General features: G+C 33.9%; 1 protein-coding gene across 1 annotated transcript in view; it reads left to right on the top strand.

Moving 5' to 3' along the window:
• VAV3 (vav guanine nucleotide exchange factor 3) overlaps nucleotides 1-26,714 on the top strand; it is a 449,592-nt gene that overhangs the window by 196,454 nt on the left and 226,424 nt on the right. Inside the window, exons 3-8 of the mRNA XM_003769710.4 lie at nucleotides 2,718-2,776; nucleotides 5,819-5,884; nucleotides 15,411-15,519; nucleotides 21,745-21,837; nucleotides 22,734-22,802; nucleotides 25,977-26,080. Coding sequence (XP_003769758.1) covers nucleotides 2,718-2,776; nucleotides 5,819-5,884; nucleotides 15,411-15,519; nucleotides 21,745-21,837; nucleotides 22,734-22,802; nucleotides 25,977-26,080 — 500 coding nt within the window. The remainder of the gene's footprint in view (nucleotides 1-2,717; nucleotides 2,777-5,818; nucleotides 5,885-15,410; nucleotides 15,520-21,744; nucleotides 21,838-22,733; nucleotides 22,803-25,976; nucleotides 26,081-26,714) is intronic.

Here is a 26,714-nt window from a genome sequence, read left to right as displayed (position 1 = left end):
GCATAATTTAAAAATCATCTTTTGGACAGATCTGATGTTTATACCTTTATAAGTTCATGTACTATGCCCGATTTTTTATGATTTGGTATATCACTGAAGCTTTTTGTATAGCTAATACTTAGGATTTCATAATGTATTGCAAGAAATTGTTGAGAAGCACAATTTAGCAGTCATTAAGAGAGAAAACAATGATTTAGAATGATAGAACTTGGGTTCAGATTGTACTCTGTCATTTAATCCCTGTGTGACTTTGGGAAAATTGTTTAACATAGTTGTTCTGTTTTCCTTATAACTAAAATGAAGGGGTTGGTGGTGATTTCACCTTACCTTATGTTGATTCTATGATCTCCGAATGATCCTATGATCACATCAACACAAAAATCTGATAGCTTCACTGTTTCCTTTTAAATTTGTGAATATTTGCATAGCCATATTCTTATCTCTCTAGGAGAGATCATTTTTGATCACATGGGACCTAAGGATCCAGCATTATTTTTGGGACTCAGCCTATTCAAAGTTCACAATTGCCAAGATTTTGTGCTCATAGACCTTAAAGAACAACAAATACAGCCGTCAAAAAAACACATTTAGTAGACTTTACATATTTGATTTGGCAGTGCTTATGTTTAATGTTTGGACCAGGATTGGGGGAGAAATACAGAAAGACAGAGACAAAAAGGGACAGTAGGGACAGGCAGAGAGATAAAAACAAATAGAGAAAGATACAGAGAAGCGGAAATACAGAGACTGGAGGACAAAGACAGAGACAAAGATTGAGACAGAATGCTTAATAATATATGAGATCTTAAGGGAGCCCAGAAGAGCTCATTTTTAGGATTATGTTGCTGTTCTGACATTTTTCTGATTCTCCCCCTGCACTTATTTTTTGTATCAGCCTCATTTTCCCACTCTTAGCCCTAACACTTTGTATAATATTAAGAAATAACCTTTGGAGAATAAGTGACAGAAATCAAGCTAAGCATCCTGTATTTATTAAGCAGAATTAAATGGGAAAACAAAAATAATATTCTATGAAATGGCTCCCTCTGCTGGTTATTTATATGAAGAAAAGCAATTTTTTTTATTTTCTTCTGGCGTTGGGTGAGATAAGAGGGAATGGTAAAACTGGGTAGTGGAAGCTACCATATATTTGCAGACAATCTGCTATTCTTCACGGTGGTTGTACAATCAGTCTGCGCAGTGACTGAGTGCCAAAGTTATGTTAGAAAAATAATATATAGTCTTTCTTAATGGCTTTGTGAATTGAAATGATTATTTTTTTGAAACTGAAGTTGGGAATGTATAGTCTGTCAAAGCAGAGTCTTTTTGTAGAATATAAATACTTCCAATAAGTAAACCTCTTCAGGGCAGGGTTCATTTCATGTTACCATCCAAGTTTCTAAGTATTTTTTGGCAAATCTGATATTTATAATTAATTTGGAAATATAGATGAATATTATTTTTATTATATTCATGATCATTTTTAAAACTTTTTTTTTGGTGATGTGGATAGTAGGGGGAGAATATTTGTATTTTTTGGTCCCTTTTGCCTTCTGCTTAAACACTGATCACATATCCTGACATGAGATCTGTAATGCTCTTCTTTAAAACTTAATGTTCTCTGACAGCAGGTTTCTTGGGGGACTTCTGGAGGCAGCCTTCTGTTAAAATGCAGCCAGCTGTTAAAAGTTCAGATTTTATTGTTTCCATCAAAATCTTATCTCCTTCACGTGGGGCTCTGCTAGCTTTCTGGAGGCCTTCCGGATCTTGGTTTCAGTGTTCTCCGCAGGACAGCTTGGCCACCACTTCTCTGTCTTCCTTGGTTTTGCCCAACTGCCTTCTCTGACTTGTGAATCTCCTCGACTGAATCCTGGCTCTGAATCTCCCGAAGTGCCTCCTGGTTGAGGCTCCTTGCTTATATATACTCTCTTAAAGGTGTGAACTCTAATAAGTACTAAGTACATCTAGAGAACTGGTAAGCACCCTGCTAAACAACCATTGTCTCTATCAATTCTACTGACTTAGCACCTTGTAAGAATTCTAACAGAGATCTTCATTTTTTAGTGTCATAAAGAGTTTTTATCTTAAAAAGACATAAAAAACTGTCATAAAAAACTTCATAAAGTTTTATGAAGATGGTAGTACATATCAAAGAGAGAATCTAATCCCATTGTAATGAACTACTGCATCTTTTGGAGAAAGGCATGAGAGGTAACTTTACTTGATGGGATAAAATGGTGGAAGAGAAGTCAGGAATACTGTTGTGGTATGGGGAAAGGAGGTTCAATTTGGAGTCAGAGAACTTGAGTTCAAATCCTTCTTTGTACCATTCATTTCCTTTCTCTGGGCTTCATTCTTCTTATTTGTAAAAAGAAGGGGTTGAATTAGAGGGACTTGGGTTTTCCTTCTACCTCTAAACATATAAATTTGGTTTTAAGTTGATATTAAAATAGATCTATAGCTTGAAGAGATTCTCGATGTTTTGAAAACTTCTTTTTAAAAATGAGGAAACTGAGAGATAAGCAAGGAATCATCTTTACTGGAAATCTTTTTTTTTTTTTTTAAATCTCTCAGGAGACTTCAGATTATTCTAGCAAGCCTTCACATTTATTTGATTGATCTTTATTACTGGACTAAAAACCCTGATCTTTGGGGGAATGATGTGCCTCAGGTTCTTAAAAACACAAATTTAATGAAATATTTTCTTCTTTCCTCAGGTCATAGAAACACTGTCAAGGCTTTCTCGTACACCTATTGCATTAGCCACAGGAATTAGGTAAGATTTATTGTTATGGTGGTCATATGTCATATTACAGATGCATTGTTTTTAGTTCATTGAATATGCAGTAGTCAGTTCTTCTCTCTTATGGCCAACAATTATAAACTATTTTTAAAAACAAAAGCCATAAATATTTAAGTTGGCAAAAATATGTGAGAATTTCCAATTTTTGGTCATTTATAAGCAAGATTTCAGAACCTTTATATTATTAGTCTATGAAACACTTGACTTTGGTGCCTTAAATGCAGAATCTAGGATTATTCTATAAACTACTGACTACCTACTATCCAAAATTAATAATTGTAGAAGTCTTTTAGTAGTAAGAACACTAGATTTGAAATTAGAGAATTCAAATCTTTAATACCTATGTGACAATAAGCAAATCACTTAATCCAGGGTTTCTTAACTTTTTTGTTTTACAACTCCCATTTGGACTATGGGGAAACCTATAGACTGTCAGAATAATTTCTTCAAATTCATAAGTAAAATAATACCATTACAAAAGAAACTAATTATATTGCAATAAGATTATAAAAAAAAATGAGATATTAGTTCACAGACTTTAAGTTAAGAATTCTTGACATTTCTATAGGTGAAAGATTTTTCATATTATGATAATTGTAAAGTGTTGGAATAGTGCCTGGCACATAGGAGGCAAAATCTTACACTTGTTACCTCTCCCTTCAACTTCTTTCTTCATTCGTAATATGAGAGGCTTAAATTAGATAACATCCCTTGTACCTATCAGCTCTATATCTCAGCTCCTATGATCTTCCTCTATTCTTCTTGATGGATTCTGGTATTATTCAAAAATAAACTCAAACATATTCTAAGAGCTTACTATAGTCCAATATAATAGTTATTAAGTATGCTATAGTGTAATTAACTTTGTTAGAATCCATTTAAAGACTATACCCACATATATATGTACATATACATAAATATACATGCTTACATGTATATGCATATATATAAATGCATTACATATACATGTATACATAAATGTAATGTATATACATCACATACACAAATATATCTAATATTTATTTCATAAATATATATCTTGAACTTACTCCTTTCAACATCCCAGAAATAAGTGAGCTTTCAATTTAATCTAAATATATATCTCCAATTGTTTAAAAGTTAAAATAGAACAAATAAAAAACTGAACATGTATTAAATGGGAAAGAAATATCAAAAGAACTCTCTTTGTAGATGTGACTTTCATCAAGTGATCATTTTAATAGTATGAATATATATTTTATTAAGATGAGTAAGTAGCACAATGAAAGAGTGCCAGGCCTGGAGTTGGAAAAAAATTTTATTCCTGCATTCAAATCATGGCCTCAACTATGTAACTCTGGATAAGTCACTTAACCTCTTCCTTCAATTTTCTCAACTATGAAATGAACTGGAGAAGGAAATGGCAAACACTCCAGTATCTTTGTCAAAATAACCCAGATGAGATCACAAAGAGTTAAACATGACTGGAACAACTAAACAACAAATACTGTATTAAAATGTAAGCATCAATAACTCTTAGTAGAGTAATGTAGTATGAAGACTGTTGGATTAGTTAGTAAGGACACCTGGATCTTGGACCTGTTTCTAGCTAGTTATGATTCATTTATCTAGGCCTTAGTTTCAAAGTTGTAAAATATAGGGATCAGACAAGATGGTTTCTTAGGCCTCTTTTCAGTCTACAATTCAATGAATCTTTTTCCTGTAGAAGATGAATACTACAGATTCAGTAGCAATAAAGTAAAATTAAAATACACGTTATTATAACTGATTTCAGTTAGCATACAAAAAGCAGAAACCATATATAAAAGACATGTTTTTTCTTTCTTTTTTTTTTTGTCTATTCTTTGTGTGTGTGTGTGTGTGAAGTAGCTGTACGTGTAGGCAAGTAAATTATGTTCTCTATGGGGCTAACATGCTCTAAAGTTCAAATCCCATTATTCTACACTGATTATTTTAACTATACTGGGATTTTTTTGAAGCATATTTTTTAAAAGTCAAGGAACTCAGAAAAAGTAAAACAACTGGAAGGCTTGGAGGAGAGATAATGACATAAGACATAATGACATAAGAGGCAGGGAACTGATTTGGATATACATTTATATTTTTTGCTGAATTTTCTTTGTTTTAAGAGGGGTTCAATGGCAAGAAGTGAGGGCAATGTGTGTAAAGAAATGTAAAGACGAAAGATCTCATTAAAACATATATTTTTTTTGAAATTTCAAGAAACTCAACAGTACTAGCTGGTATTTCCTAAATTAGGAAATGCTGGCAAATAATTAGAGGGAGATTCCATATGTATGTGACAGAATAGAAAGAATACTGGGTGTAGAGTCACTTTGACTCTTAGGGCCTCTAGTTTTTCTGGCACCAGACTGAGAAGTTTGAACCAAATGTTTTCCTAGGTCCATTTCAACTTTCAAACTGCTATTCTATGATCCTAAGCAATTGATGCTATTGCAGATAAAGTTGGTGATAGAAATCTTAAGTTCATTTAGGGGAGGACCTGCCACCTGTGAGAAATGTTTAAATTGAATCTTAATTCATGAGGCATACTGTCTAGAATAATGGAACTTCATATCCTGCTTCAGTCACTTACCAGTTATGTGATTTGAGGCAAATCAGTTAGCACTCTAACTTAGTTTCCTCATCTGTAAAATGAGAAAAATAATGGTACCTGCCTCCTAGGACTGTAGTGAGGATTAAATGAGATAATAATTTGTTAAAGTACTTTACAAACCCTTATGTGTTGTATAAATACTAGCTGTTATTATTGTTATTTATAACAATACTAATGATGCTTGGGTAGAGTCTGTGGATATCCTTAAGGAAAATTGGGTATACATTAGAAGCAACTAGTTGGCAGTAGTCATTGTAGGCACTTTGGGGCATGCCTGAGGGAATATTTGCCACAGTAATAGAATTTGACTTACATAGTAACAGCACACATTGTATATTTTGTTAAAAATATGTCTCATCTGGTTTTCTTCCATTTACACTTCTTTTTTTTTTCCTCAGACCATTCCCTACTGAAGAAAGTGTCAACGACGAAGAAATCTACAAAAGCCTTCCTGACTTAATAGAGTATGTTGAAATTTAACCAAAATGAAGAATTTAACCTTCTTTGTACTCACTGTTGATTTCCTTTTTAAAATGCTTTCTGATGGAGGGTAGGATGACTTTATTATTCATAGCTTATAGAGCTGGACAGAACAGGGTCAATTATAAATGACCAAGAAACATCAAATGCCAATCAGACATATTATATGGCTCCTGTGTGCTCAGAACTATGTCAGCTTCCATGGGTGAAACAGGAAGAACAAAAAGCTATGTGAAGTTTATCCCCAATGTGTAATATTCTTCTCTAAAATGTAATCTTCTGTTGGGGTTTTCTTGTGGTCTCTGGAGGCAGCCTTCGTTTCAGTTCAGTAATCACCGTAAATGGAGCCAGGGGTTAAAGTCCAAATGCTTTATTGTCTCTTTCAAATTCTTATCTCCTTCACTTGGGGCTCTGCTAGTTTTCTTAGAGGTTTATCTCTCTCCTTGGTTCCTTAAGCTTGAGCTCCTGCCACCATTCCTTTGCTTTTTTTGCCTTTGCAAGCTTCTCTCCAAATCCAAGGATTTTGTGCTTTAGCCTCCAGCCACAGCAAGGGTGGAAGATGGAATGAGTCTGTCTCACCCTCCGAGAGCTTCTAGTGCACTTCTCCTTCTGGCCCTGAGAGCTTCTTGCTTATATGCCCGACACTGAGTATACACCAATCATTATATCACTAGGAAACCATTATTTGTTGTAGGATTAAATCAGTGCTAAACTCGATTTAACCATTTTCTCCTCAATTCCACTTAGTAATTCTACTTAGTATCTTATTTCAAGTTCTGGCCCATAACATCTCCTTGTAGGATTAAATCAATCATAGTGAACCATGCTAAATTAGATAACTATTGTCTCTATTAATTCCACTGACTTAGTATCTCGTAAGAATCCTTTGTTTCAAGTTCAGAGTTCTGACCCATAACACCAATGTCCATAAAGATATAATTAATTGAGGAGTTAATATTTGAACATATATATGAAAACCATCAGTTTTCAGATGTAACATTACAGAGTAATGAAGAACAAATGTCTGGTATCTTCAAAGAGAACAATAGATAGAAAAGGGATGCAATCATGGTAGGCTGAAGCAGACAAGAAGGGTATCACTGGATAGTGATATGTCCATATCTAGAGTCCCTTTAGGTAAATTGAGACAAGAACTGTAATTACTATTTATCAAAACCAAAAGTCATCAACTTTTTCCTCTGTTTGATTGAAATGTGACTCATTTATCAAATAATGTATTAATAAAATATTTTCTTATTAAGAATCTATTATGTGCAAGATATTTTGAGAAATAGCGATTTATGACAATCATTATATTACAATCTAATAATATGATTGCATTGTTATATAACAACATATTATTAAAATAAATATAATAAATGGAATAATATATGGAGCACAAAAACTAAGTATAAATTAAATGCTCTAGGAATTTAAAAGAATGAGAAATTACAGGTAGCTAGAAAAGTTCATAAAAATGGTGGCATTATAATTAGGTTTTAGTGTTAGGGAGGACTTTGGAGAGTAGAGATCAGAGAGTAGCATATAAAGTTGAGGAAATTGCATGAACATTAGCAATGAAGAGAATTTCAAAGTTTGAGGAATGGCAGATCGTCCAGAGACTGTTAACTGGATGGAAGCATAATATCAGTCCATTGAATAATAGAAATTAAGAGACGAGCAATTATTTAAAGCCATATCACAGAAGATATGAATTCCAATCTAAAGAGTTTGGGTTTTGTTTGGTAGACAACAGGAAACCATGGAAAAAGTTTTGAGTCAGGGGTGCTATACCATGAGAGTTGTACTTTAGGAAGATTCTTCCAGCAATAGTGTGCAGAATGGTTTGTAGGGACAAAGTACTGGAAATTGGAATAACATATAGAACAGTATAGTAAAAATTCAGTTGAAATAATACAAACCTGGCATTAGTAATAGCAGTTGGAATGGAATGAAAAAGATGGAGGTGAAGTATTGGGAAATATGAGATGTAAGGGGAAATGGAATTTGGAAAGTCATAAAGAGGAAATATTTCTAGGAGTAAAATGATGAGTTGAATTTGGCACATATTGATCTTGAATAGTTATTTTTGTAGATATAAGTAGTTGGAGATGAGAAAGCAGTTGGGCTGGAGATAAACATTTAGGAGGAAATAGGTATTCATTGGTAAGGCATGATGACTTTATTAACTTTACTAATACTTTTTTGGTAACAGTCTTATAAGGGCAGTCAATATGTTACAAGGGAAAAATCAGTGGTTCTATAATCAGAGGCCTTGGGTACAAATCTTATCTCTACTGCTTATTACCCATGTGGTCTTGGAAAAATCATTTAATTCCTTTGTTATCAGTTCGATCTTCATGTGAAAGTTCAGCTAGATTTTTTCTATGGTCCTTTTCAGTTTTAGATCTAAGATCTTTTGATTCTATTAATGGATAGCATCAGTATTGTTATTCTATAGATGAGGAATCTGAGGATATGAGAGGTTAAGGAGCTTTCCCAGAGTTACACAGCTGGTGTATGGGACAAGATTTCATGGGGGTCTTATGATTTCCAGTCCAATCTGTATTCATGATTGTAGTCCCTTCCTCCTTCCCCTGATAGTGACTAGTTGTGGAGGTGGAGAAGTGAAAAGACATATTATAATACTTTAAACTCAGTGTCATTTTTTCCTATTTTTAGTGACAAGATTAATAAATGTAGCACCTTTTTAAAAATAATTTTCACATTTTCAAAGTCAATTTTGTCACTTCTTTTCTAGAACTACCCTTTTTCTCTCACTCCAATTCCCTTTCCCTCACCCACTGAATAAAAGGAGAATTTAGACTTCTGTTGAAGTGGATGGTAGTCCTATAGCATTATTATAGGGTCAAATTGTTAAACAAAAAAGCAAGGTATTGAAAAACTGTTGTTTCTATTATAATAAATTGTTCCATAATTTTTTGGGGGGGAAAGGGGACATAGGAGGACATGCATCTCTTTTCTGCCTAAGAGTCTAAAGGCAGAAATCATGTCAGAATAGAGTCTTAATCAAATTATGGAAAATATTGATTTATGGTGATGCTTCTCTGAAATATTAGGTTATCACCAATAATAATAGTTTATAAAGATTGGGATAGGGACAAGAATCATTCATCCGAGGATGACCTCTCAGATGAGGCAAATCCCTCTACAGCAAACCTCTCCAATGTGGTTTTAAAGTAGCTTGGATTATTCAGTGATTAAACAGTTTACAGTTAGTGGGTATCAAGGATAGTGCTTGAAATTAGGTCTTCTTGTATTTAAGAAGTATGTGTGTGTGTGTGTGTGTGTGTGTGTGTGTGTGTGTGTATAGTATAATATAATGATTTAATATTTATTTTCCATGTACATTACAGATGTTATTTCATTTGATCCTCACCACAAATCTGTAAGGAAGGTGTTATTATATCCTTATCTAATAGATAAGAAACTAAGGGTAAAAGAGATTATTAAATCATTTGCTCAAGGCATAGCTTGTAAGTTTCTGAAATAGGATTTGAACTCAAATATTATTAACTCCAGGTCCATTTTCTTTATCCACCCTGATTGTTTCTATCTTTGATGTCTGATTTTATATATCAGTCAGTCTACCATTAATTGTTAAGGCTATAAAACATGGCAAAAGGCAGTTCTTGATCTCAAGTTGCTCCATGTCTAATGAAAACAATTATGTATAAACAAAATATATATAGGATAAACTACAGATAATCTCAGAGGGAAGGCATGAGAATTTAGGGGGATTACAAAAGACTTCCTGTAGAAGGAAAGCCAGGGAAATCTGAAGGTGGAGATGAGGATGGAGAGAATTCTAGCCATGGGGAATGGTGAAATTGCTCAGAGTTTGGATATGCAAATGCTCAGAGTCTTGTGTATGGATCAGCAAAGAGGCCAATGTCACAAGATCACAGAATATTGTAGGATGAGGAAGGAAGGTAAGGAGTAAGAAGCCTGGAAGCATAGGAAGGGGTTTAAAAGCCAAAGAGAATATTTTATGTCTGATTCTGGAGCCACTGGAATTTACTGAATGGAGTAGGGATGACATTGTCAAACTTGTGCTTAAGGAAGAACATTTGACAGCTGAATGAAGGGTGGGATGGAGGTGGGGAGATTGTTGAGGCAGGGGTCACTCTCCTTACAACCATCTTGGGAGTTATAAGGTTAAAGTGTTATTATCCTAATTTTACTAATGAGCAAACTAAGGTTCCAGGTGCCTAGCACATAGTAATTATTTAATAAAGGTTAATGATTTATTGACTTTAATGACCTGTCCAAGACTAGGCACCCAGTAAATGTCAGAGCCTGAGGCCAAGAACAGAAATCTTTCCAAAACACCATGCTGACTCTTACCTGTGTGAAGTCAACCACTTCAGCTATCCATCTTATGATTGATTGTCCAGGTTTATTTTTCTGCAGTAATTTTGATTTTACATATATTGACAACATTTACTCTGCAGTATTTACTTTGAGGTTCAAGTAGGTACTCCATTGTGTCTTATTTGTGCTTTGCTCCTTTTTCATTCTCAAGTCCCCTTGCCCTCTTCCTGTTTTCTCCTTCTGATACTCAACTAACTTAATTCTGTTTTTGTTGGCACTCAGCTCTGTCTGCTTATTTTGTACACAGAGTACTTTGAAGTATGCTCAACCAGCTCCCCTTCTCCATGGAAAGTTTCAGAGAAGCCAGACCTTGAACTACTCTGAGAAAACAAAAGAAAAACAGACCCATGCTCAATACAAAGTCTATTTCAGGGATGAATGAGCAGGATAGGATGGTGAAACTGGACTATATCACAGCTTTTTCTGAGTTAAGCAAGCCCTCACAATTAGGATTCATTAGAAGTGGCTCAGATATTGTTATTGTTCAGTCATTTCAGTTTGTCTGGTTCTTCATGACCTCACTGAGATTTTTTTGGTAAAGATGCTTGTGTAGTTTTCGATTTTCTTTTCCAACTCATTTAACACATAAGGAAAATGAGGCAGGCAGAGGTTAAATGACTTTCTCAGTCACATAGCTAGTAATGCTGGACTTGAATTCAGGAAGAATGATCTTTCTGACACTAGGGCTGACACTCTATCTGCTGTGCTACATAGCTGCTCTGGACTCAGATATGCCTTCATCCAAATATAAATACAATTTAGTCTTGGTAGGCAACTTGATGTTGTAGTTGATGGAGTATTGAGATTAGGGCCACCAAGAATTGAGCTCATTTAGTGCATCAGGCAAAGTTAGTTAACTTCTGTCTGCCTCAGTTTCATCATCTGTGATATAGGGGTAGTAATAGCACCTACCCCATAGGGTTTGTTATTATGAGATAATATCCATCCATTTACCTCTCCATCCATCTGCCTTTCTGTTCTTCCATCCGTCCCAAATAATGCTTTGCAACCTTTAAGGCATTGTACAATGTTAGCTATTATTAAAAGATCTATAATTGAAAGAATTTTGGATGTAGTTCAATTCAGAGAGACCTTTGACTTACTAAGATGTGTCATCATAGACACTTCTGCTAAACGATCTGATGCTTATTTTCTTTCTTTGTAAAAAGTAGTGATAATGCCAATAGAAGCCACTTCATGGTCTTGTGAAGATCAAATGAGACAGTAAGCTTCAAATAAGATAATGTAAAGGTTTTTATTAATGTCAAAGTGCTATTAAAAAGTTATCATTATTATGATTGAGAAGCAATGTGGAAGAATAATCAGAAATCCAGCCTTTGAGTCAGGAAGACCTGAATTTAAGTCTTACCTTTGACTTGACTAGCCATGGCAAGCTGCTTCTGCCACATGACAGTATCCCAAAGCCTCTTCTAAGACACTAAATTGTATAAGAGGTTTTGATCTGTATGTCTGGAGGGAATTTTCATACCACCCTGAGAAATCACATGGCTATCCTCCTATTCCACCATCATTATAAAAAACATTCAAAGTAAATATTATTTTCTTTCATATTGACTATTTTTGATTATCTACAACTATTTTTTCCTATTATTCCAAGTAATCAAAATTCAAAAATCTTTTAGGAGAAAAAATGTCTCTTTAGTATAGGGTTGAATAATTACATAAAGTCTTAGAGTCAACTCTTGCTTGCTTAACTAAAAATAATAATACATTCAGGAAAGAAATCCCATACACTTGTCCTGGGGAAGTAGTCAAGGATCATTCCATGTTGAAATCTGGGGAGACTTAGCAAGCTATTTAATTAGCTCAGAAAAGGAAAAGCATAGGAGAAAAACACTGAGTCCTGAGCTTATCTAGTTGAATAATTGCTTTTCTGTATAACTGCCCTTGAAATAGTTGCTCTCCAGAAAAATCTTCCCTCAGAAACTCCTGCCAACAATCATTCCTTTTTCCCTTAAAATTCCCTTTCCCTCCTCCCAAGCAACCCCTTTCCAGACCACTGCGTCTCTAGCCATATTCACCAACTTACATTCACAGAGGCTCTTGTATACACCAACCAACACAAACACACCTATGTTACAAAATGTTCCCATTTGTGAAAGTTTCTGTACTTTCTTTTTATAAATATCAATTTTATGATGTGGTGTCTAGACCCAAGGCAGCAACGGGGGGATCTCAGAGAAAGTGAGGTTTATTTTGGGGACTATATTCAGGTTATTCTGAGAGCAACTTTTCTAAATTAAATTCCACCATTAGAGAACTCATAGACAGTATGGGAACATTCAACTTCAATGAGAATAAACTGAAAGAAATGGGTTTACACAATGAGAGGCAGTATCATAAAATGACTTTCAGCTTTGAAATGAAATAAATCTGAGATCAAGGGTTACCTTGAAGACATTCTGGTTGTATGATCCTGGACAATTCATTTAACTTCTGAATTAAGTGACTGATATAGTTCAACTCTCTGAGACCATAAATTATCAAGAAGTTGCTAAGTTGTATTGAGATAGGGAGTTTTTTTTTTGTTTTTTTTTGTTTTTTTAGGAATTCTTTTAAGAGTGGAATTATGAATCTAGATGCTATCACTGTCCCTTATAGTCAAATGAACAATTATTTATTAAGCACTTACTATTTGCTAAACACTGTGTTAAGTGTTGGAGATACAAGAATGTAAAAAAACAAAACAAAACACAAAAACCAGTTGCTAATTTTAAAGCACCCACCCTCTAAATGAGTATGAATATATGCAAATCCAATCTATATTTAGATTAAATAGAAAATTTCTGTACTGTGAAGATTCAGCATTGACTGAATCACCTGGTGATTTCCAGTGATCTTTAAAAGAGTAGATTCTCAACTGTTGGAGATAATATACCCACCCTAGTGCTCAAAGAAAACACAAGGGATTAAATTAGCTCTTTATGGATTTTTTTTTTCCCATGGCAGTCATGTCACCTTATATTATGGACAATGATTCATTTTGGAGAAACAGAGGATAAAGATTTATATCTCTTTAAAAAAAAAAAAACCCTTTTGATTGTCTGAGTTAATAAAAAGGAACAAAGTTGTAAATAATCCAAAATGGCCCACATGAAAGAGTATAATATTCACTTTTGAATGTATTTATAATGATGCTGGGGCAGGAAAATAAATATGTGATTTTCTCAAGATGGGGAATTCCAGGTACAAAATGCACAGGGAACTATACAGGATAAATTGGAGATAATCTTAGAGGAAAAGCTAACATCAAGATAGATCTAAAGAGGCTTCATGCAGATTTGATAGGAGAAGACAATTGGGTACCTGGTAGAGTAGACAGAAATCATGTCTTGAAATCAGGACATTAAGGTTCAAGACCTGGCTCTCTCATTTACTAGCTGGATGGCCTTGGCTTAGTGGTATCATGGTGAAGTAGATAGAAGACCATTTTCTAAGGTCTACCTTTGTCACATTCTACTTGTGTCAACAAGAACAAATTGCTTAAGCATTTACTGCTCCCAGGCAACTATAAGATTATAAATTTAGGATAAATTGTTGATCTTTATCTGTAAAGGGAGTCTAAGCGTTTGCACACCAGGTGTTTCTGATACTGATGAAACCATGGTTTTGAACATGAGTTATTAGATAAATATAAGTGATAATTTCTGTATTATGAAGGTTTAGTATTGACTGGTTCACCAATGGACTTTTAAAGATAGTATAGATTCTCAACTCTGGGGAACAACTTATCCATCCAACTGCCCAAAGAAAACATAAGGAATTAGAATAGCTCCTAAGGTATGTTTTTTTTTGTTGTTGTTGTTATTAATAATAGTCATATCACCTTCTATTTAAAGAGTGATACAATGATTCTTTTAGGAACAGAGTAGAGGATAGAGTATACTCAGACCCAACCTGCTTATCTGTCTGCCTTAGTTTCTTTATAATACCTCCTAAGATTGTTGTGAAAATAAAAAAAAATAATACTTCATTCGTAAAGTACTTTGCAAACCTTAAAGAGCTATATAAAAGTTAGCTATTATCATATTATGAATTATTTTTATTTTTTATTAAATCATAATTTCATAGATATTCATAGAGAGAAGAGACTTCAGAGGATATGCAGTCCAGTCTTCTTATATTACAGATAAGACAAGCTTAGGTCAAGTGAACTGAGATGACTGGCCTAAAACCTTTTCCATTTTGTTAGGAACTTTATTTGTTTTTGTAACTTTTATTTAATATATATATATATATATATATATATGTGTGTGTGTGTGTGTGTGTGTGTGTGTGTGAGTGTGTGTGTGTGTGTGTGTGTATACACAACCATATATCCATATATATTACCACTCCCCCAATTACATGTTAAAAACAATTTTAAAACATTTTAAAATGTTTTGAGTTTCAAATTCTATTCCTCCCTCCCTTTTCTTCCCCCTCTCTGAGATAGTAATCAATTTGATAGAGTTTATACATGTATAATCATGTAAAACATTTCCTAATTAGTTATTCTGTACAGGAAGACTCAAATGGGGTCAGCTACATACCTCAGTGGATAGAGCCTTGGAATCAGAAGGACATGAGTTAAAATCTGGCCTCAGACACTTGTAACCCCAATTACCCAACCCTTCCCCTGCTCCCCTTCCCCCCCCCAAAAAAAAAGGAAGAGAAGGGAAAGAAAATTGAAATAAAAAGAAAGTTAAAAAACAACATGTTTCAGGCTATATTCAAACAGTATCAGTTCTTTCTCTAGAAGCAGATAGTATATTTCCCTAAGAGTCCTTTGGGATTGTTTTGGATCACTGTATTGCTGAGAATAGTTGTCATTCACAGTTCTTAATTGTATAATATTGTTGTTACAATGTACAACAATCTCCGGGTTTTGCTCACTTTTCTTTGTATCGGTTCATATGAGTTCTCTATTGTTCCCATTCATAGTTGAGAAAACTAAAGTTCAGAGAGGGATTCAGTGGACTTGGAGATTCAAGTCTTACTTTCTTTTTTGATTGGCTGTTTAAAGAATAAGATACAATAAATGATTTTTCATTCTTTCATTATATGTTTTGCATTCTAGAGATTGACTTTGACAATAATTTCCCTTGGTTTTAGTGAAACCCGTGCAGATGATGAAGAAGATTTGTATGACTGTGTTTATGGAGAAGATGAAGGGGGAGAAGTGTATGAGGACCTGATGAAGGCTGAAGAAGCTCAGCAGCCGGTACATTTTTACTATTTTCTTCTTAAATTACTTTATAACAATTCTGGTTAATAAGTAAATCTATGTCATTAGGATCTGTTATGCTCTAACTTCCTTTATTTACTCTTTTCGTTCATTCATTAATATTTCCAAGCTACATGGAGTTTTTGCTACAGGGATTTGGGAGCTTGTGCCAACTTGGCATTGTCCCTTGCTTAAATGGAAAAAAAAAAAAACCCACACATACACTCACCTAAAAGTGTCCTGGATAGAACTCTTCCAATAATTCATTCCCTCAGTGCAGGAAACCATCCAGCTAAGGTCTATACAAAAAGTATAGACAAAAAGTCTCTTTCTATAAAAGACACTAAAATTCTCTGGGGTCTAGCTATTATAGGTGGTCCTAATAGACATCTAGGTACTCTCTGGGTTCCTTATCACAAAAGGACCTGCTCCTCTACTCCCTATGAATTTTTCCATGGATCCCCCTACCAGGGATCAGTGAGATGTTTTGAGCATGTCAAATAGGATTGTAAACCCATCCATCAATACAAGAAGACAAGTAGATATGAGGATGTGGCAAAGTATTTCAGCTACTTGTAGATTTGGGGTGCAAACATTCTTATCCTAAGAAGTTGTAGAACATTTAGCTATCAAAAAAGGCAAACAATCCAGATCAACTTAAATGCAAAAACCTCAAACAAACAATATGAATATTTTTACTAAATGAGAGTAATTCCAATCAATTTTCTAGCTATTCCAAATTTCTCAAGGCAAACTTAATACCAGTGCTTATGTAGTACTAAGTAAAATAGAAGACATAAGTTTAACTTTCCATATAAAGAATTCAATAATACAAAAAGTATTAGTATTTAAACAAACCACTGAATAAAAAAAATTGAAAAAGTACATCAATGGAACTGTCTTGGGAGGAGATACTTCACAGAAAAAAAAAAGTATAGTATATTTGTCAACTTAAAAAACGTTGCTGAGACAGCTGAATAGAGCATCCACCCTGAAGTCAGGAGGATTTGAGTTCAAATTCAACCTGAGACATTTAACACTTAATAACTATGTGACTCTGGTGAGTCACTTAACTTCAGCTGCCTTGCCTAAAAACAAAAACAAAAACAAAAAAGTTGCCAAATTTCTTTAGTATCTCTCAGTCTATTTACCAAAAAAATCAAAAGTCGTGGGCAGAGAATCTCTCTGTTATTTTTTAGTCATTTAGTTGTATCTGATTATCTGTAAACGTTTATAGGATTTTGTGGGTAAAGATATAGGAGTAGTTTACCAAGTTAAGTGACTTGTATGAGATCACACAGCTAGTGAGTTCTAAGGCTGAAGTTAAACTCAGTTCTTCTTGACTCTAGGCCCAGAACTCTATTCACTGAGCCACCCAGCTGCTTCAGTCTCTCTTATGGGCCCTTGCAAAAGCAAAGTGCACAGTTTTGTTCCAGACAAGGTCCTATATGTATGACAATAACTAATGAATACCATCCTTCCCTAATACATGGGCAGCATAATCCTTCTGCCCCTTTGTATCATATCATTCTCTGCGGAGGGAAAGATTAAATTCATATTTTAGCTCAGTTTCTTTAGAGGGCTGTCTCATTTCCAAGTACCAAAATCTTTCTGAGTTCAGTCTTCAAGAAGCCAGACTTCTCAAGACTTCCACAGGAGAATGGCTGGCTGTAACATTCTGCCTGACTCCAAGATGGTCATGGTTCATACCCCTGAATGCTGATGGAATCACCTCCATGCCCTGATAAAGGACAAGCAACACAGACACAAACAAATATCCCCCAAGACAAATTCTTGGACACAGGGTAAAAGAGATGAAGCAGGAGAAAGCAAGTACTTCCTCTCTCACTGGTTTAGTTTGTGGCATCTATGCTGGTCACAGCAGATAAGAGCCACCAAAACATTATGGGGAAAAAAAAAAAGAAATGACCAGAGTGGATAGTTCAATCTCACCAATTCTAAAGAATCAGGCAACTAATAAAAGAAAGCTTCCTCACCCATGTGATAGATAATGCAACATACTCCCTATTAGCATGTTCAAAAGGTCCCTCATAGGTGTTTCTATGTTAGAACTCAGAAAGCCCAGAAAATCCATATTCCTTTTAAAATGCCTTCAGCCTTAAATGTTAGGCATATTTAAGTCCAGAACAGCTGGGTGGTACAGCTGGGCCTAAAGTCAAGAATACTGAATTCAAATTTGACTTCTGACACTTACTAGCCATGTGACCCTGGGCAATGCATTTAATCCTATTTTCCTCAGTGTCTTCATCTATAAATGAACTGGAGAAGGAAATGGGAAATCATTCCAGTACCTATGTCAAGAAAACCCTAAAAGAGATCATAAAGAGTTGGAAACAATTGAAAACAACTGAACAACTACACTAATACCTAAGTCCTAGAACTAGTTGATGGTGAGGTGAATCATAAAAATTATAATGTTATTATAGGAAGCAAAAAGGTAGCGTAGCATATTGGATTAAGAATTATAGAAATACAGATGATGTAGTGGATAGAGCACTGGCCCTGGGGTCAGGAGGACCTGAGTTCAAACTTGACCTCAGATACTTAACACTTCCTGGCTGTGTGACCTTGGAAAAGTCACTTAACCACAGTTGTCTCACTTAAAAAAAAATCCAAACCCTCCAAAAAATAAAAGAATCATAAAAATAAAGGTAAAGGAAGGGAGAGAATGGTAGAATTAGTAATGAAAAGGCCTTTATTGGCCACTGAATTGAATTCCATCTCTTTACAGATGAGGAAATGGAGTCAAAAGTTTATTACTTGCACAGAGTTCTTTGAAAAACCTAATAAGAAAACTTTTGTAAAGTGTTTAGCATATAGTTGGCATTTAATAAATGCTTGTTCTTTTCCTTTTCTAGTGGGTATTCTTTTCCTCCATGGATTTGACTAGTGAGCCATGGGAGTGTTATCCAACTTTAAAATTCTGTCATTCTGATTCTATGATTTTGCTTACATTTATTATAATGAAGAAAGATAGGATTGAGTTAGTTGCATATTTTAAATTTTTCCTTGGTATTATAACTATAAGGACGTGAATGCATCTCAAAAAACTATTATTCAACCATCTAATTCTAGGCACAACTCCTTAGAGCAATTAAAAAGCATGGGCATTTACTTCTTTTCTCAAACTATTCTAAGAAAATGATTGATTCCATGTTGTTCCTTAGAAAAGCATTAACCTAGAAATTAGATATATTTAAAAAATCATTTAAAGACTATGCATTGTTTATATTATTTTAAAGAAAAAAAAACATACAAAAATGTTCCATAATGCTCGACTTTATTAATATGAACAATCTCCCTCTGAAGCAGGTAAGGTATTAAGCAAGTACTAAATGCTTTATAAAGGTTATTTCATTTGATCCTCATAACAACACTGGGAGGTAGATTATGATACTCATTTTACAACTGAGGAAACTGAGGTGGATAGAGTTAAGTGATTTGCTCAGGGTTACACAGTTTAAGTTTCTGAGATTGGGTTTGAACTTAGGTTTTCCTGACTCTAGACCTAGTGTTCTGCTCCACTGTCCCACCTAGCTATCTGAAGTATAGCTTATTTATGCTTGCTCATCCTATGTGACCTTTATTCTTTGTTGCCCTCCATTTCCCAAAGGGAACTTCTTGATTTTTTCTTAACATCACAAGGTTCGAGTGGACTCAATGGGCTATCTACCTATTATGTGTTGCTTTGTCCAAATGACTAGTTAATTACCCTTTTTGCCTGTACAGTTCTTTAATGATTTTTTTTTTTACTTTGATTTACTTTGATCCTTTACTCTGATTTTTTTTTTCATGGTTCCTGCTTACATTCATAATCTTCATTGCTCTTTTGGTGATGCTTTAGTTATTTAGAATTTGTCATGTCCTTTAACTTTCACCCAAATCCCCCCAAACAAACAAACTTGCCAATGCACTATCACAAAGCTTACTATACTCAAACTTCTCATTTTCCCCCAAATGAAGGGAGTCATTCCAGTATGGAATCATTAAAATGAAATATTTGAGAATTCTTATTATCTGGTTATTAGCTTTTTTTTTTTGGTGATATTTCACAGTCCAGTTCACACATAAATTCAGTTTTTTTTTTTTTTTAATGAGTCCTTTTGAAAGGAAGCTTTCTTGAATAAATCTTGGTAAACCACATAACACTTATTTAAAAAATATATATTCAATATGCCAAGTAACTTAGAATAAGCTTCAACATATTAATTTCAATCTAATTGTTTTAGTGACTCAGTCTTCCATAGAAACTATTATTTAAGCCCTTTCTACTCATTAAGACAATTTTCTTCTATTATGCTGCTTTTGCTTCTATTGTAGACTATTTCATCCTAAATCATGCTGAGATTTTTTAAAAAGCTCCTGAAAAGAAGTTCATCCTTACCATTTATTTCAGATAATAATCACTAATTTAAATATTCATGGACCAAATACTTACTAAGCATTTACAGGAATGCAAAGCAAAATAAGGCATGTCCTTATCCTTTATGAACATTCAGTTCAGAGGAAGATAGAAGATTTATTCACATATAAATGATCTAGTCTTTTCCTCTTATTCATTTTTGGAAGAAGTTTATGCTTATTTGCTTTGACCATACAAGATATGTCATAAAAGAATATCAATCAAAATTTCCATCACAGTATAGGGATTGTGACTTTTTAATTGATTTGTTTTTTCCCAAGTGGGTTATTAGGTTGATCTCTTTTGAATGGCCTTGGTACTATTGAGTAAGTCCTAATTTCTTATACCAGTTCATATAATCCTCACATATTGCCCATAATCAGGAACACCTGGAAAACCTTAGCCTCTTCAGAAAATCTCTCACACCAAAATGAATCTGAAATCTTTAAAGTGTGAAAATGCATAAGAAAAGTACAAAAAATGACTATGACTTCAAACGGGGAATCAGGAAAGACTTCCTTGAGGAAGCAGCAATTGAACTTTTAAGGGTAAATATGTTTGGGGAGAGCTTTGCTGGGTACCCTATGCCATATTTCTATGTTTAACATGTAGAGAAAATTTGCATGGTTTAAGTGTGCTCTTTACTATTCTTATGTTACTGAAACGTCCTCCTGGGAAAATTGCTCCAATGGCCAACCCCCCTTTCTTTCTAAGTGCAGGATTTACTGGTGTAGAATAGTGCAGTCTAAGTGACCCTCTAACTAAGACATGGAAGAAGTCAGATATCAGGATTTCAGTTCTTGAAAAATACTTGAAGTTTCCATCCTGTTCAATTCTCAGTCTCTCTTTGGTTGGGATTTCTAGACGTAATCATCATGCACATAGAGAAGCAAGTTTGAAAAAGGAAGTTGCTAATTGTCACTGATTGTTGATTTCTCCAAAACTATAAGAAAATGAAGTTTTCTTAGAAGTAGTTTCAAGGATTTAGAGTTAGAAAGGAATCCTTTATTTTACAGATGAGGACACTACAACCCAGAGAAATTGGTGACTTGTCCAAAATCACACAAATGGCAAGTGAAAGACAGGAAATTCTAACCCATTAGATCATAGATTTATAGCTAGTAAGAATCTTAAGATCATCTAATACCCTCTGCTCCCACCTGTCCCCAAACTCATGTTTTACAAATGAGAAAACCAGGAAGTCTCTTGATATTAAATGACTTTCTATGTCATACAGGTAAAAATAACAAAGCTGAGATTTAACTCCTAGTCTTCTTACTTTAAATCCCTTATTTTTAACTCTGTGTCAGGCAGAGACTTCTTAATTTCAAAGGAACCTATATTAACTTTAATTTTTATTACAACTGTTTTCTTCATAATGATTTCCCACTCGATATAGCTCTTTATAGTTTGTTGTTTCATTTAACAGTCCCATGAGGTCCAGAACATAATTAAGCCCATTTTACAGATGACAAAAGCAAAGTTAGAGATAAATTCAGTTCCCTCCTCTGCTTTAGTTAGTAAGTGGGAGAGCATTCTGGATCTAAACCCAATGCCTTTTCTACCACACTATCATAATTTTCTCACCTTTTGTTACTTATTGTGTTTCAAAAGTGAAAAAACAATTTCTAATGATACCCCATAGATGGTATTTAATATCAACTACCTGTCATTTTTTAAGAGTTGAAACTTTTGAATTTCTATCAGTAATCAAACTTTTTCATGATTCTAATACTTAAGAGATCAGCGAGTTATAGAACACTAAATAATATTGTAGTTTTATTCATTTCTAATTGCAGAAGTGTCTAGAAAATGACATCCGAAGCTGCTGCCTTGCAGAGATCAAGCAGACAGAAGAGAAGTATACGGAAACATTGGAATCAATAGAAAAAGTAAGTGATTAACATTTTCATGGATGATTAAATCCTGGTGTTGATGCCATCAAAACAAGTGCACATTAGGTTTTTCTTTTATGTAGCCCTTTGCTTTGGAAAAAATCACTGAGCAGTTATTAAATATCAAAATAAATCTTATAGTTTCCCAGAGGCCAATTAGTGATTTTTGTTACCAAGAGTATAATCAGGAGCTAGGTGGAACAGTGTATGAAGTACTAAACCTGTCCTCCGAAAGATCAGAGTTCAAAGCAGATATCTGATGCTTCCTAATTGTGTGATCCTAGACAAGTCATTTAACTACTTCCTTATCTGTAAAATGCAGATAATAATACTCACAGAGTTGTTTTGAGAATCAATAAAATGATAATATAAAGCATTTAGCTCATTGCCTGACATACAATAAGTGCTATATAAATAATTGCTATTATTGCCATTATTATTATTATTTGTGGCAGAGTATAAGGAGTGGGACAAGGCTAAGGAAAAAGGATGCCAGGAAGTAATTTCTTATCTTAACTAGTAGAGGATGTAGTCTATTGTTTCTACTCTGAACAGCTTTAAATGCCATTGGTGATGTCTAAATTTGGTGCCCTAGTTATAGATCTGCTTCATTTTTCACTTACAATTCTACTCATTTTGCCCTTATTAATATACTGCCATATTTGTGTTTTAACTTTTCATGTATACGTGCCCTATCTTTTTAACTAAGTTGTAAATCCCTAGAAGGCAGGTACTGTATTTCGTCTTTTTGTATCCCCATGGAGATTATTAGCATAGTATTGAATATAGAGTAGGTGCTCAATAATTAATTGATGATTGATCGAAAACGATTTCATATGGATTAGAAAACAAGAATCCAACATAACAGTAATATCTTCATTGTCTTCTTACAGTATTTCATGACACCACTGAAAAGATTTCTGACAGCTACAGAGTTTGATACTGTATTCATCAACATTCCTGTAAGTAAAGATTATCCGACTTAAATTGAAGATCTGGATAAGTTTTTAGAAGTAGTCATGAGAAATATATGAAATATGTTAATTTGGGAAATGTTTATTTCTTTGTTGGTCTCACTTTGGTTTTATTATTTTAATAATTTATACATTCCAATTTGTAATTGCAGAGTGTTTCTGGGTACAAAGATCCATGCTCCATATCATTCATCATAGAATTTCCATCATCTTAAGAACTTCTAAGGAAATCAGTCGCTAGTTTGCTTCTTGCCAAGGCAAGAAAGATGGTGCGTAGGATAAAGCTTAGGATCTGGAACTAGGGAGACTTGAACTCAAATTCAACCTCAGCCATTCATGTCATGTGGCTATGGGCAAGCCATTTAATCTCTGTCTAACTCAGTTTTTTCCTTTGTAAAATAGGTATGACAATAACGTGCCTTCCAGGGGTTGTTGTAAGGATAAAATGAGATAACATTTGTAAAATACTTTTCAAACCTTGAAATATTCTATCAGTCTTAGCTTTTATTATTATTGCTAAATATTTTTTTCCATTTCTATATTTAACTTATGGTTGTTTCCCTTAAAATTTTTAAAGAAAAATTTTAGTCACCATTCAGGAAAAATGAATGAATAAACATATATTCAATTATTATACTCTATAAGATTGTAGATTTTTTTTTTTCTGAGGCATTTGGGATTAAATGACTTGCCCAGAGTCACACAGCTAGGAAGTATTACGTGTCTGAGGCCATATTTGAACTCAAGTCCTTCTGACATTAGGGCTGATGCTCTATTCACTTCACCATCTAGCTGTCCCAAAATGTTAGGCCTTAATAAAAATTCCCTCCTTTCTGGATGAAGACAATTTTCTGCTTTTCTTGTTTTCTCCAGAAGGACAAAAGAATATATAAAATATTCTCCTGTTCATTAGCATATGTTCTATAACCATTGTAAATATGGTCAATGAGATAACCGAATGTGCCATTTTAGAAATATTTCTTACCCCCTGGGGCCACTGCTGCTTTTTCATTATCCTTACCTTGACTCAGATCAATCTAATCTCTTGGCCACTGTGACCAGTGAGTTGTCCCAGTGCTTTTTCTCTCCTACCTTTTCTCTGCCTTGTCATGTCTGTCATTCAAATAGTTGCCTTCAAGTTCTGAGTAGATACCAAATATTTTATCATTTCACATCTTATTTTAGTGTCAAGGATGCCCAGGTGAATTTATTTAGAGGGATGGTTGGATTTTCATGTACTTCAACACAGAAATAGAGGCAAAGTGATGTCTTACTCAAAATTAATTTAAGGAAGCTGCTAATTGTAAAAGCCTCATAGTGTAATGGTTAGGGTGCTAGATGTGAAGTTAGGAAAGTCTGGGTTTGAATCATCCTCATATAGGAACTTAGTTGCTATGTATCTGAAAAGTTATTTTACCTTGGTTTCCTTATAGGCAAAATGGGGATACAAATATCACTTACCTTATAGGGTTGTTGTGTAGTAGCTAAGTGGCAGGGTGGACAGAGTGGTGGGCCTGATGTCAAGAAGATTGATCTTCTAGAATTCAAATCTGGCCTCAGATATTTACTAGTTGGGCAAATAATTTCATCCCATTTGCTTCAGTTTCTCATCTATAAAATGAGCTGAAGAAATGGTAAACCATTATATTTACCAAGAAAACCTCAAGTTGGAGTAATGAGGAGTCAATTATGATTGAAATGATCGAACAACAGAAATAGGGTTGTTGTGTGATAATCAAAGGTGATAGAATATATTAAATACTTTGGAAAGCTTGATGTGGCATATAAATATGAACTGTTATTACTATATTATTCAAAATTATTATCTTCATTTGTAAATGATGCTAATATATTGCACCCTTCCCTCCAATCTCTCAGGCCATTCAATATAAAAAGAATGAAAAATGGACAATTCAGTAAGACTATTAAAAATATAGAGAAAATCTGATATGTGTAGTGTTCTATACCCCTAGATCTCCTTCTTTACACAGAAGCTGATGAGGTCCTTTTCTTATTTCTTCTTTGAGTTCAAGCTTGGTTATTATGATTTTGCAATATTCAGTTGAAATAGTTGTTGTTGTTGTTGTTGTTGCTCTTTCCATTTTCATTATTATGATTATTTCATATATTGTTTTCCTGGTTCTGCTTACTTTACTCTGCCTCAGTTCATTTATGTCTTCTCATATATAAATGATGATTTTACTTATAGTGAGAAGAAATATTCATGATGTGTGATTTTCTTTCAGAATACAAAGAATAATGCTTATCCTAGAAAACTTGAGAGGTGGAACCTACTAGATTAGAGCTTCTGATCTTAGGAATCATTTGACATTCCAATTATAATACATTTTACAGTTATCTCAACAAAATGACAAGAAAAAATAACTCTGGTCTGATTTCCATTCTCCTTTGCAAAAATTAGTCTTTTAAGCCAAGGTATACTTAAAGGCATCAAGGAAAGGATAATGGGAAAATTGAGCCCTTGATTCAAATAGATGAGGTGTCTATTTCCTCTCAGTTATGACATGCATTTTCTGCCTGAAGCTTAGAAATTACTTGCCTTTCAGAAAAAAAAATTGTGAACTTCTAGCTGTTGAGTAGCTCTACTCAACCATTTAGTCAAATTTATTAGCCCTTTCTTTCTGCCTTTAACTGTCTGATGTTTTAAGCAATTTAGTGTGACTGCTGTTAGTTTAGCATAAGGATACCACTAATTGACCAATTTTCAAATCTAATTTTTCACACTCGGGGACATAATCATTACTTTCTCTTGTCAATAAAACATTAAACACTTGACTAATTTTATTTAAAAAAATTATTAATGATTATAAAGTGGATGAAAAGGAGCCACACATATTTTTTGCATGGTAGATAAATTAGCTCTTAATAACTAATGAGTTAATTTCTCTTGTTTCATGGACACTGACATTTCAAGGCAAAGTCTGCTATTTCCCACATGTGATTTATTTCTTTAAAAATATATCTGCAATCCTGATATTGGCAGATTTATGTGTGTAGATAAATCAACTCAGTGATGAGCAGCAATTCCAACTACAATTTGGGTTCTGTATTGCTTGGGTGTGGGTGATAGGGTGGGCTAGGGAAGGTCGGCTTTTTGAAGAATTTGGTTATTAATGTTCTGGGATATATTTCCTTTTCAAGGAACTGGTGAAAGTTCACCGAAGCCTGACGCAAGAGATTAATGACTCCATTGCCAATAAAAATGATCAGAATTTATATCAAATTTTCATTAACTACAAGGAAAGGTAATTTTTAAACATTATTTTTTAAATTAACAAGCATTTATTTTTCTTTTCTGCCTATCTCTGCCCTAACTAGAAAAAAAGAAAGAAAAATAAAATCCTTATAACAAATTGTATATATATGCATATATTCATGCATATATGTGTATATTTGTATATATGTGTGTATGTATATATATGTATATATGTATGTGTAGATAGATAGATATAGATATAGATATAGATATAGATAGATATAGATATATGGGCAAACAATATGAATTCTCATTCTATCAACTGTCTGTTAGGAGGTAAGCAGTATTCTTCAATCCTTAATCCTCTGCAATCATGATTGGCTAGCACATTGGTCAGAGTTCTTAAGGGAAAAGTAACTTTCAATATTTTCAACCTTTGCATTCCTCTTTTGACAAGACATTATTTGGTGAGTGGGTCTTAGGGAAATAATAATAACAATAATAATAATAGTTAGCAATGACATAGTACTTTTAGGTTTACAAAGTCCCCTATCTACCCTCTCATTTTATTTTCATATGAAGATAAATAATTAGCTAATAAAGAGATAGATAATAGAGAGACAGGTTAATGATAACTATTTATTAAATGCTTAATGTACCAGGCCCCATGCTAAGCACTAGAG

This window comes from Sarcophilus harrisii, chromosome 4 (genome assembly GCF_902635505.1).
Source record: "Sarcophilus harrisii chromosome 4, mSarHar1.11, whole genome shotgun sequence".
NCBI classification, from domain to species: domain Eukaryota; kingdom Metazoa; phylum Chordata; class Mammalia; order Dasyuromorphia; family Dasyuridae; genus Sarcophilus; species Sarcophilus harrisii.
The sequence above is the reverse complement of the archived record's forward strand: the minus strand, read 5'-3'. Positions and strand labels throughout refer to the sequence as shown.